This window comes from Ahaetulla prasina, chromosome 10 (assembly GCF_028640845.1).
Source record: "Ahaetulla prasina isolate Xishuangbanna chromosome 10, ASM2864084v1, whole genome shotgun sequence".
NCBI classification, from domain to species: Eukaryota; Metazoa; Chordata; class Lepidosauria; order Squamata; family Colubridae; genus Ahaetulla; species Ahaetulla prasina.
The window spans coordinates 27,801,057-27,814,437 of NC_080548.1; the positions used below are offsets into that span (position 1 = coordinate 27,801,057).

At 43.0% G+C, this 13,381-nt stretch overlaps 1 protein-coding gene across 1 annotated transcript; it reads left to right on the top strand.

Moving 5' to 3' along the window:
• The first annotated feature begins 856 nt into the window (after positions 1-856).
• LOC131204131 (phospholipase A2 inhibitor and Ly6/PLAUR domain-containing protein-like) lies at positions 857-12,916 on the top strand. Its single transcript, XM_058195030.1, has 6 exons — positions 857-1,301; positions 2,341-2,611; positions 6,587-6,706; positions 7,960-8,115; positions 10,629-10,772; positions 11,722-12,916. Exons 2-6 carry the CDS (start codon positions 2,566-2,568, stop codon positions 11,922-11,924), a joined length of 669 nt encoding a protein of 222 aa, XP_058051013.1. The 5' UTR covers positions 857-1,301; positions 2,341-2,565; the 3' UTR covers positions 11,925-12,916.
• Positions 12,917-13,381: the final 465 nt, after the last annotated feature.

Below are 13,381 nucleotides of genomic sequence, written 5' to 3' on the forward strand. Positions count from 1 at the left end.
TGGATTTGCCTAGTCTTATGAAAAGAAGGACTAAGGGTGACATGATAGCAGTACTCCAATATTTGAGGGCCTGCCACAGCAAAGTGGAGGTCAGCTTATTCTCTAAAGCATTTGAAGGCAGGACAAGAAGCAATGGGTGGAAACTAATCAAGGAGAGAAGCAACTGAGAATTAAGCAGAAACATCCTGACAGTGAGAACAACTAATCAGTGGAACAACTTGCCTCCAAAAGTTTTTTTTTATTTAATTTTGTCACAACAGAATATACAATCATCAACATAAACAATAACCCATCATGAGAGAGAGAAAAAAGTATATATAAGTAAAAGTATGCAACAACTATGTTAATTTGATATAATGAAGGGAACAATAGGACAGGAACGGTAGGCACTTTTGTGCTCTTATGCACGCCCCTTTTGTTGTGGGTGCTCCAAGCACTGGAGGTTTTTAAGCAGAGATTGGACAACCATCAAGTTTCCTGCCTGCGCAGGGGGCTGGACTAGAAGACCTCCAAGATCCATTCTGTTTCTGTTTCTATTTCTATTTCTATTTCTATTTCTATTTCTTTCTGTTCCGTTCCATTGCGTTCCGTTTCATTCCATTCCATTCCATTCCATTCCATTCCATTCCATTCCATTCCATTCCATTCCATTCCATTCTATTCTATTCTATTCTATTCTCTATTCTTTCCAGAGGCCATGTGAGAACATAATCCATTCTGGTGCAGCCTCTGCAACTTCTGAAAATTGCACAAGAACAGGGCGTACTTTCGAGAATAGTTGTCAGGTGTTGGTGAACACCGGCCTGTCACCCAAAACATTGTGGCGTGTCCCCTTTGACAGGCATGTCATAAATTCACCATCATTTTCCCAGGGTCAGGGCTCAGCTATGTTTCCCTTTGAGTCCACCTCTTTTGTGCTAAAGCAAGAGAGATTTAGTTTCAGCAGCTCTTGCCACTAATCCCCAAGGCACACCTGTGTCTCTTGTGAGGAGGCTGCTTATGGGACTTAAGAGGCATCCTGTATTTTCTGGCCACGTTGATTAATGGTGAGTAGATTTTGCAGAAGACTCACCTTCAAGGCTTCAGCTACACGATTGTCTGCCCCCTGGTCAAGAACAACCTCAACTTTTATGGAAATCGCTAAACGGACTGCATGCCAGAGTAGGAAGATCAAAAGTTCATCTAAGAAAACGGAGCTTCCCTATAGAAGATTCTCTGTATGAATTTGGAGAATAGCTATCCATCTCGCACATGCTATGGTGCATACCATGCCCTTCAACATGTATGAAGATCTCATGCTGGTGAGAAAAAAATACTGTGAACATGACCCAATCCTGGGCAAATGTTATTTAGTTTTAATCCTATTTGTGTTACATGCTTTTTCCACATGCTATCCTTTTATCACCGATTTTATTTGCTCAGTATCGAAGGTTTGTTGTTGTTGTTAGTTGCGAAGTCATGTCTGACCCATTGCGACCCCATGGATAGCATTCCTCCAGTCCTTCCTGTTCTTTACCTTCCTCTGGAGTCCATTTAAGCTGACAATGACTGGTTTGGTGACTCCATCCAGCCACCTCATTCTCTGTCGTCCCTTTCTTCTTTTGCCCTCAATCATTCCCAGCATTAGGCTCTTCTCCAGGGAGTCCTTCCTTCTCATTAGGTGGCCAAAGTATTTGAGTTGCATCGTCAGGATCTGGCCTTCTAAAGAGCAATCAGGGTTGATCTCCTCCTATTGGACTGACCAGTTGGGTCGCCTTGCAGTCCAAGGGACTCGCAGGAATCTTCTCTAACGCCATAGTTCAAAGGCTTCAATTCTTTGGCGCCCAGCCTTCCTTATGGTCCAACTTTCACAGCCAGACATTGCAACTGGGAAATTGAAGGTTATATGTGTATAATTTGACACTTTAGAATAGAATAGAATAGAGTTTTTTATTGGCCAAGTGTGATTGGACACACAAGGAATTTGTCTTGGTGCATGTGCTCTCAGTGTACATAAAAGAAAAGATACGTTCATCAAAGTACAACATTTACAACACAAATGATGATCAATATATCAATATAAGTCATAAAGATTGCCAGCAACAAAGTTACAGTCATATAGTCATAAGTGGAAAGAGATTGGTGATGGGAACGATGAGAAGATTGATAGTGGTGCAGATTTAGTAAATAGTTTGACAGTGTTGAGGGAATTATTTGTTTAGCAGAGTGATGGCCTTCGGGGAAAAACTGTCCTTGTGTCTAGTTGTTCTGGTGTGCAGTGCTCTATAGCGTCGTTTTGAGGGTAGGAGTTGAAACAGTTTATGTCCAGGATGTGAGGGGGTCTGTAAATATTTTCAACAGGACTGAAGAAAGCTTCAAAGCATCCATGGAAGAGAGACGGACACCTTGAAAGCCCACAGACTGGTTTGCCTGGGGCATCCTAAAAGCACAGAGTTGCCCAACCCAGCCCTTTGCTCCTTGAGTAATCCTCTCTTGCTGTTGGCCAGGGATCTCGTTCGCTAGAGAAGAACAAGAGAGAGCTCCTGGCTGGCCTTCCAGAAACCAGCTGAGCTCTCAAAGAACACCATGTACTCTCTCGCCTTTTGCCTCCTGCTCCTGCTCCTGCATCCAGGTAAGTCCTTTGGATGGATACAGCTTTACGGGATGGTTTTTCGACCATGGAGGGGGTTACTCCTGGGCTCTTCCAGGTGCGCTGGAAGGAGTTTTGATTTCTCTCTTCCATTTCTGATTACTCCGCTTTGCGAACAAACCCTTGGAAAGCCCTTCCTTCCGAAGCTGAAGTGGCTTGATTGGGCGCAACGAACGATGTTAAATGTTTGGCTCCCCACTTCCTGCAAATTCTTCAGGCTCTCCCATCCCTCTTCATGCAGAGAAACCAATCAGGCTGGCTTTGTCTGAGCAGGTGGCAACCTTAATTGAGAAAGCTTGCCCTTTTCCCTTTCCCGGTATTTGGATCCAGGTTTATGGAAGAAGGGAATAAAGAACGGGTGGTAAAGGGGTGATTTTTCTCAATCAAGCTATGCGGAAAGAGTTGAGCCATTGTTTGCTAGAAATCTTTTGAAAAGGCTTATATGAGGACATCATAATTATGGGGGGCCAGGTGCCACCTTCTTCCTGGTCCTCTGGAGGAGGAAGAACAGGTTCTATGAAAGAAGAAACAGATAAACCATCATGAAATCGGCACCTTTGTGGACTTTTCCATTCTTCTATCTCAAGAGCTGATGGATATCGGCAGTTGCAGACACCAAGTTATGCTAATCTCTTCTTGTTATCTGGGGTCGTGAGGATCTCAGTTGAAGCAATATCTTTCCGTCCCAATTTGGGGAAGATTTCTTTGCTTTAAGGACTAGAGATCCAGGATCTGAAACGATCAGATAACCAGTAAAGTAATTTTTATTTTTTTTTACTGTGGGCACACTGGCTCACATTAAAAATGAAATTTTGTTGCCTGCTCTTAAAAGAAAGTGGATCTCTACCCCTACCCCTACCCAACACACATATGCATATGCTATATAGCAATAGACTTATATCCCGCTTCACAGTGCTTTACAGCCCTCTCTAAGCGGTTTACAGAGTCAGCCTCTTGCCCAAAACAATCTGGGTCCTCAGTTTACCCACCTTGGAAAGATGGAAGGCTGAGTCAATCTTGAACCGGTGGGCCTCGAACTGCCCAACTGCTGGCAGTCAGCAGTGATATATCTATATCTATATCTGTATCTGTATCTATATCTGTATCCATCCATCCATATCTATCTATCTATCTACCTTCCATCCATCCATCCTTGTCTGTCTGTCAGTCTGTCTATCTACCCACCCACCCATCCATATCTATATGTCTGTCTGTCTGTCTGTCTGTCTATCTATCTGTCTGTCTGTCTGTCTGTCTGTCTGTCTGTCTGTCCGTCCGTCCATCCACCCACCCACCCACCCATCCATATCTATCCGGATGTCTGTCTGTCTATCTATCTATCTATCTATCTATCTATCTATCTATCTATCTATCTATCTATCTATCTATCTATCCATCCATCCATCCATCCATCCATCCACCATCTATCCACCCACCCACCCACCCATATCTGTCTGTCTGTCTGTCTGTCTGTCTGTCTGTCTATCGATCTATCTATCTATCTGTCTGTCTGTCCGTCTGTCCGTCCGTCCGTCCACCCACCCACCCATCCATATCTATCTGGCTGTCTTGTCTATCTATCTATCTATCTATCTATCTATCTATCTATCTATCTATCTATCTATCTATCTATCTATCTATCTATCTATCTATCTATCTATCTATCTATCTATCTATCTATCTATCATCTATATCTATCTGATATAGATATAAATATGGGTAGATGGGTATATAGATATAGATATAGATATAGATATAGATATAGATATAGATATAGATATAGATGGATGGATGGATGGATGGATAGATGGATAGATAGATAGATAGATAGATAGATAGATAGATAATGACTGTCAACTGTATTAATCACTGTCCATTTTGAATACATAGCGGAAAGAGGAAACTGGAGAGTTCACAAGGTTGATGCTATAGGGAACAAAACTGTGACTGAATCTAGATGTTCTGCTTCGGATACCACGAAGCCCCCTCCCACAAGGTTACAAGGAAAACAGGTCATGAAAAGGATGTGTAGAGACCCAGACAACAATGCGGGCCCTGCTCAAGCATCCCTTATAAACTGTGTCCTGGACAGAAGGGACTGAACTACCAACAGAGAGACAGGCTCCGTTCTTTGCGCGATGGCAATAGCAACTCGGTGTTTCTTGCCTTCCGTTCTCTTTGGTATGACTCGATCCCATCAGGAAGTGCCTACCAAATGGTGAAAGATGGCAGATAGCCAGTCCTGGATTAGCCATTAAGCAAAATAATCATGTGCAAAGGGCACCAAGGGGAACGGGGCAGTGGTGAAATTCAATTTTTTTTACTACCGGTTCTGTGAGCGTGGCTTGGTGGGTGTGGCAGGGGAAGGATACTGCAAAATCCCCATTTCCTCCCCACTCCTGGGGGAAGGATATTGCAAAATCTCCATTCCCTCCCCACTCCTGGGGGAAGGATACTGCAAAATCCCCATTTCCTCCCCACTCCTGGGGGAAGGATACTGCAAAATCCCCATTTCCTCCCCACTCCTGGGGAAAGGATACTGCAAAATGTCCATTCCCACCCCACTCTGGGGCCAGCCAGAGGTAGTATTTGCTGGTTCTCAGAACAACTCAAAATTTCCGCTACCGGTTCTTCAGAACCCATCAGAACCTACTGGATTTCACCCCTGGAATGGGGCTAAAATAGAGGGTTCCCCCCCCCAGATGTCAGGCCCTTTCACTGACACACACGACTTTGGTCAATTTTTTGGGGTAACTGTCCTTATTTGCCCTCAGGTTGCTCAACTAAAGTTCCTCTAAGGAGAAACAACAGAAGTTTAATGTGCTTTAAGAGGTTTTTGTTTTGCATTTGCTTAAAGACATCTGAGCAGCAATGCTATGCGCGATTCAGTACGGTCTGATCCAGCCAATAAGAAATATGAGATATTTTGCAACTCTACCCAGCTGCCCTTCTCTCCTCTCCTCTCCTCTTGTTTTTTTTTTTTAAATTTTGGACCTGTTTATCCATCTTAATTGTTCTTTTAATCCTTAGCTCTCAGCCTTAAGGCTTAATCGTTCTGCAAGACTTAGGGGTGGATTGAGTTGACTTGGCTCCAAAACAGGCAAGGAATTGGTGTGTTTTGCTCAGCCTGATCGTTGATCCATAACTCATTTGGGTGGGTCCTTTTTCAACCTTTTTTTTTTAAAATGATCCCCCCCCACCCTTAGCAAGGGACGTGATGGCTCGGTGGCTAAGACACTGAGCTTGTCGATCGAAAGGTCGGCCGTTCAGCGGTTCGAATCCCTAGTGCCACGTAATGGGGTGAGCTCCCGTTACTTGTCCCAGCTTCTGTCAACTTAGCAGTTCAAAAGCACGTAAAAAAATGCAAGTAGAAAAAATAGGGACCACCTTTAGTGGGAAGGGAACAGCATTCCGTGAGCCTTTGGCATTGAGTCATGCAGGCCACATGACCACGGAGACGTCTTTGGACAGCGCTGGCTCTTTGGCTTTGAAACGGAGATGAGCACCACCCCCTAGAGTCGGGAACGACTTGCACATATGTGTGAGAGGAACCTTTACCTTTAGCAAAGGTCATGAGTTTTAAAAAGTAGAACAATTAGGGGTAGTTCAACTAGGGAGTAATGATGAGTAATAATCACGTCCATGCGCTGTAGAATCAGAAGTCTTCGCTGGAATACCAAACGCCGTAAAATACTCCTGAACACAATTTCAGATATAAGTCGCAAGCATACTTTCTACAAGTGTTAAATTATTCCCATTTGCTCGTGATCTAAAACAGATCGGAAAGAGGTGGCTTTCAGATTTGATATTTGATACCCTCTAGGTACACGGCAAACTGCTGGAAACACACTGTTTGTTTAAGCTCTATTCAGGCTGGGGGTAGGTACTAAAATGGTTCTTCTAGTGCCAATCTCATCAAGATGATTTTAGTCACTGTCTTTCAACATTTCCCTATAGTTGATGCCATCTTCTGCTTCAACTGCACCAGCACAGAAGGTTATAACTGCAGCACAGCTCAGCAGAAATGTTCATTTTTGGCCAACAGCTGCATCACCATTGCAAGAGATGAGGACACAGGTCGGTAACTATCTTTCAGACTGCCTCTAAAACAAATTAGTATTGAAAATAATTATCTATTTTTCTATTTCTATATCTCTATCTCTATCTCTATCTCTATCTATCTATCTATCTATCTATCTATCTATCTATCTATCTATCTATCTATCTATCTATCTATCTAATCTATCATCTATCTAACAATCTATATATTTATTTAGCTAGCTATCATCTGTCTGTCTATCTATCTATCTATCTATCTATCTATCTATCTATCTATCTATCTATCTATCTATCTATCTATCTCTACTATATCATCTCTCTCTCCTATATCTATCTATCTACCTACTTACTATCTATCTATCTATCTATCTATCTATCTATCTATCTATCTATCTATCTATCTATCTTCTATATCATCTCTCTCTCCTATATCTATCTATCTACTATCTATCTATCTATCTATCTATCTATCTATCTATCTATCTATCTATCTATCTATCTATCTATCTATCTATCTTCTATATCATCTATCTATATCTACTATATCATCTCTCTCTCCTATCTATCTATCATCTATCTACCTTCTCTCTCATCTCTCTCTTCTATCTATCTATCTATCTATCTATCTATCTATCTATCTATCTATCTATCTATCTATCTATCTATCTATCTATCTATCTATCTATCATCTATCTATCTAATACTCCAGAGGACAGACGGTGATTTTACATTTAGCGTAAGAGCATGTGCTGAGAGATTTATTTGCACCAATTCTTCTCTGAGGTTTGTAAGCTTCGAAATTGTGATCTTTCTTTATGCTGCTAGCTGAAATTCATTACTTGATTCGGAATAGAGAGATACGAGGTGGGACCTTTGGTGCAAAAACTGTCCCTGAGTTAGGGTTGCCCATGCCGAGCTCCAAAACTCCTTATATGCCCAATATACATGGTCATTATGAATATAGAAACATAGGCCTGGAAGGGACCTTGGAGGTCTTCTAGTCCAACCCTCTGCCCGAGGGGGGAGACTTTATTGCTTTCAAAAAGATTTCAAAGCACATTGGTCAGGTTTGCCACAATACACGCAAAAGAGAGTCATATTGGAAAGTAAAAAAAAAATCTATTTACCAACCCACACTGGACCAGCCTGGCATACATTTATTCCTTGATTTATGACCTATCCTTTGGACAACTGTAGAGGAAAAAAAGGACAAGCATTCCTATTTCAGGAATTGATTTGACTTTTCTAATTGATCTGACTTCCATCCCCAGGGACCCAGGACATCGAAAACCCAGTTTACGAGAAGAAGTGCAATTCCGACGATCGATTGTGCAACCAGTTTTATGGCTTGGTGGCAGGAGATTTTCGCATGCGGTGGAATTCCAGCTGTTGCCGTGCCGACCGCTGCAACATTGAAGAAATAACCGGTAAAGAACTGGGGTTGTTTTGATCAAAGAAGCTGGCTGGGTTGGATTAAGCGGTGTGTTAACGGTTCTTTTCAAGCATGTTTCTGACGAAGGCAGCGATCTTCTCTGGCAAGCCCTTGAGGCATTTCTAATTCTTACCATGGTCCATGGTTTAGCTTTGCGGTGGCTCTGCGGAAGTGAACTCCAAAGTCACCTGGGTGGCCATCAAGTCCCTTCCCTGTTCCGTGAATATCTGTAAGCCCTTTGGAATGGAAAAAAAAATCCTGCAGAATGTGGGAAATGGTACTTAAAGTTCCAGGAGGTGGCACAAGAGCTCTTAGTTTACTTTACTTGATTGTCATTGCACCTTGTACAATGAAATTAAATGCCATCTTCAGAGTACATTAGAACTATAAAAATAAAACGCAAACACACATCCTTCACATTCTATACAACTGAACTGGAAAACCCTGATATTGCATTAACACTGCAATATAGTTACTGCTCTAGTAATATAGCAGTAATATAGTTACTGCTCTAGGGTAGAAGCTGTTTTTCAGCCTATTTGTCCTTGTTTTTATTGCCCTGCACCGTCTGCCAGATGGTAATAGTTCAAAAAAAAAAGGATGCCCAGGATTAGAGAATTTAGAACTCCGCCGACTCCAACAAGACCTGTGTTTAACACACAGAATCATCTATTGCAATGTCCTTCCTGTTAAAGACTTCTTCAGCTTCAATAGCAATAATACAAGAGCAAACAATAGTTTCAAACTTAATGTTAACCGCTTCAGTCTTGATTGCAGAAAATATGACTTCTGTAACAGAGTTGTTAATGCTTGGAATACACTACCTGACTCTGTGGTCTCCTCTCCAACTCCTAAAAGCTTTAACCAAAAGCTGTCTACCATTGACCTCACCCAGTGTTGGGATTCAAATAATTTTACAACCGGTTCTCTGCCCTAATGATTTCTTTCAACAACCAGGTCACCAAACTGCTCAGAAAGTTAACAACCGGTTCTCCCGAAGTGGTGTGAACTGGCTGAATCCCACCACTGACCTCACCCCATTCCTAAGAGGACTATAAGGGGCGTGCATAAGTGCACAAAAGTGCCTACCGTTCCTGTCCTATTGTTTCCTTTCAATATATGTTCCTGTATATAATGTTTTGACAAAATAAAAATAAAATAAAATAAAGGATGAGATGGCTCTTTAAGAATAGGCCTCTGTGGCTCAGACTGGTAAGACAGTCTGTTATTAACACAGCTGCCTGCAATTACTGCAGGTTCTAGTCCCACCAGGCCCAAGGTTGACTCAGCCTTCCATCTTTATAAGGTAGGTAAAATGAGGACCCAGATTGTTGGGGGCAATAAGTTGACTTTGCATATAAATATACAAATATGATGAAGACTATTGCTAACATAGTGTAAGCCGCCCTGAGTCTTCGGAGAAGGGCGGGATATAAATGCAAATAAACAAAAATTTTTTTTGAACTTTCTTAAGGAAGTGGGAGCTATCAAGCTCTTCCAAAGAGGGGAGAAGGCAACCAATGATCCTCTGGGGCAGTGACCTTAACCCTTTGGAGTGCTGTCTTATCTGCCACTGTGCAATTGGCAAACCATACACAGGTGGAGTAAGTTAAGATACTCTCTATTGTGCAGCGGTAGAAGGTCACCAGCAGTTTTTCATTCAGTTATTGTTCCCTGAGAAGTCTCGGGTAGTATAATCTCTATGGTTTTTAATGGTTCTCAGTCTGAAGTAAAGTACCAGGAGGTGGCACATGAGCGCTTGAAACACAGGGAAACTTTTCTATGACCTGTAGAGTGTAGTTTTCACAGTTGCTACTGTATTTCTGGAGAAATGACCTCCGGAGAAGGCTCATCTACATTGTAGTTTAGCAAAAATTGGTTCTGAGCCTTCCCTCTTACTCATTGAAGACAGGCAATAGACACCATAAAGATGTGATGTTTGCTCTCATGTTCAGTTCAAGAGCTTGGTCCAAATTATCCATGGTCTCATACAGGGCATTATCCGCAAGTGATTTGTCTAAAATGCCAAACTTGTTCTAAATACAAGCATGCTTTGGAGAGAAGTGAGTGGTGCGGTGGCCTACAGGTGGAGCTCTCGCCTCACAATCAGGAGGCTGTAACTTTGATTATAGGTAGAGGCAGATATTTCTCTCTCTGGGAACAAAACTCCGCCCTGGCGACAGGTAGGGCATCCGGCCAGTAAATACTCAGCTCCATTCAGTTGCCCGGACTCCACCCTGCAAGGGATTATGAGGTCATTAAAAGGAGATGATGATGCAGTGGGAAGTCCTTCTTTTAGTCAATTTCATTGAGGTGCTGCTGTTGGTGTTGGGAAGGAAATAACGGCAGAGTAAATTTGGCAGACTCCCATCCACTATGCTAAGACAACATACATAACCACCAATGACCCAAGCCTATTTTTGCTCAGTCTAATCACTTGAGCAAAATCGTCTCATGTTGTAGAGATTCTCAAGTTCTTTTTTTGCGCGGGGTCTCTCTATCATATAGTTCAAAAAGCGTCTCAGAATCGGAATGGAATCCGTTGCAATTCATGCTTTGCCCGTGGCACAGATTTGTGTCCTAACAAGACGGAGGTGGCCTGCACGGGACTCATGACACACTGCATCCACTTTGCCACCCGTGCAAAGAAAGGTAAGTAGATAGCTCCATCTTTTGTCCATTGGAATCCTACTGTCAATAGGTAGTCCTCAACTTACAACCAGAATTTGTGTTGTTTGAGCAAGGCGGTTGTTAAATAAGTTGCACCCATTTTTCCCCCGGCTACAATTATTAAATTGGGAATCACGGCAGTTGCTAAGTAAATCACATGGTTATTAAGCAGATACTGTTTCTCTCCTTGACTCTGCATGTCAGAAGCCAGTCGGGAAGGTCACAAATGGCAATCGCGTGACCCTTGGGCATCGCAACCATTATAAATGCATGTCGGTTGCCAAGCAGCCAAATTTTGATCACGTGGCTGTGGCGACGCTGCAATGGTTGTGTGTGTGAAGATTGGTCATAAGTCACTTTTTTGCTGACAAAATTAATGGTTGTAAGTCAAGGGTTGTAAGTGGTGGCTCAGTGGCTAAGACGCTGAGCTCGTCAATCGAAAGGTTGGCAGTTCAGCGGTTCGAATCCCGGGTGGTGGCGTGTAACGGGGTGCGCTCCCGTTACTTGTCCCAGCTTCTGCCAACTAGCAGTTTCAAAAGCACGTAAAAATGCAAGTAGAAAAAAATAGGGACCACCTTTGGTGGGAAGGTAACAGCGTTCCGTGCGCCTTTGGCGTTGAGTCATGCCGGCCACATGACCACGGAGATGTCTTTGGACAGCACTGGCTCTTCGGCTTTGAAACGGAGATGAGCACCGCCCCCTAGAGTCGGGAACGACTACCATATATGTGTGAGGGGAACCTTTACCTTTACCTTTAAGTCAAGGACTAGTTCCTGACTCAACCTTTCTCAAAGTGAATTTACAGCCATGTTGATAAATATAAAAAAGAGCAGCAGAATCAAAAACTCACCGTGATTCTCAGAGGAATTCTAGAGATAGCTCCGTTCATTCAACCTGACTAATCCTTTCTTCTCCCATCCTTCCAATATAGAAACATTCAAGGACCAACAGGTTACCTTCACAGGATGTGCTACCAAGAACCTATGCGACATGGGTGCAGTGGCATTGTTTGCTGCTGGCCGCGACGTGGACGTCGCAACCAACATGTGCAGTTTTGCACCAGGAATTGTTTCTCGACACAACTTGGTCTGGTCCTTTCTAGTGGGGCTATTCATTCTTAATAGTTGCTTCTGAGTTTTCCTACAAACTCCCAGCGTCGTCTACTTGGTTGTCTTCTAAGTAGTCCCTCCATACTTCTTCTTCTACCATGTTATTCTGTTTTCATCTCCCCTCTCAGACAAGTTGTCTAAGCCTCACTAGGTGGCTCAGTGGCTGAGACCCTGAGCTTGTCGATCAGAAAGGTCGGCAGTTCGACGGTTCAAATCCCTTGCACAGGTCTCCTGCGTGAGCAGGGGGTTGGACTAAATGACCTCCAAGATCCCTTCCAACTCTGTTACTGTTACTGTTGTAACTTTGATTTACCAAAGAACTAAGAAAGGCTGGCAAACCCTTCTCTCTAGTAGTAGTTTACCAGTGGCTAGACACTCAGTCTGAAACCTGAAGGAAGGTGTTGGGTTATTGAGGGAGCGGTTCGGAGCTCCCACGTAACACCTATCCTGCGCAGACTGCACTGGCTACCTGTTGTTTTCCGGGTGCGCTTCAAGGTATTGGTTACCACCTTTAAAGCGCTCCATGGCTTAGGACCGGGCTACTTACGGGACCGTCTACTGCCGGCCTCTATCTCCCAGCGTCCGGTGCGTTCCCACAGAGAGGGACTCCTCAGGGTGCCGTCAGCCAAACAGTGTCGACTGGCGGCCCCCAGGGGGAGGGCCTTCTCTGTGGGGGCTCCTACCCTGTGGAACGAGCTTCCCCTCGGGCTTCGACAACTACTTGACCTTAGGACCTTTCGCCGCGAACTTAAAACCTATTTATTTCGTATGGCTGGACTGGCCTGATTTTAAATTCTAAATTTTAAATTTTAATTGAATTTTGATGGGTTTTAAATTTTTGTAATTTTATGGGGTGTAATGTTATTTTAAATTTTCTGGCAAATTTGAATCAGTTTTTTAAGGGTTGTTTTAATTATGGTGTATGTTTCTGTTTGTATTTTATTTGCCTGTTCACCGCCCTGAGTCCTTCGGGAGAAGGGCGGTATACAAATTAAAACATTATTATTATTATTATTATGGAATCAAATTGTGCAGCCAGTTCCTGTTTCTATGGTCTTGGTCAGTGGGGAAGGTTTCTGCCCTGGGAAGGGTCCAGAAACTCATTTCTTCCAGAAAAGACAGATTGGCAAAGGGAGAGTAGAAGAAATCAGGGTGGTTTTACTGGATTTTAATATCGTTGCCAAGCTTTTTCTGTATTTAAGTGTGACATACAAATGGAGGAGCAATTTGAGTATTTGGATACCTGCACCCTAGCCCCACTCATGTTTTGCACTGCAGCCAGCCACTCAAGAAATTCAACCCTCCTCTTTAGTGGGATAAAAAATTGGAATTGGACCAGCTTCAACTCTTTACCTAGCTATGAGAAACAGAAGCTGTATTTACTCACAACATGGTTATTCCATCTGCTTTGTTTGCACAACTGCAATATTGGCTAATTAAATGGAATCCTGCAATATGTGATAGGCCGCCAAGTCACAATTA

Excerpts from the sequence above, each read along its gene's own strand:
- LOC131204131 (XM_058195030.1), top strand. The coding sequence starts at position 2,566 with ATGTACTCTCTCGCCTTTTGCCTCCTGCTCCTGCTCCTGCATCCAG. Across the intron at positions 6,707-7,959 it reads TGCAAGAGATGAGGACACAG|GGACCCAGGACATCGAAAAC; the intron begins GTCGGTAACTAT and ends TTCCATCCCCAG. Across the intron at positions 10,773-11,721 it reads TGCCACCCGTGCAAAGAAAG|AAACATTCAAGGACCAACAG; the intron begins GTAAGTAGATAG and ends CTTCCAATATAG.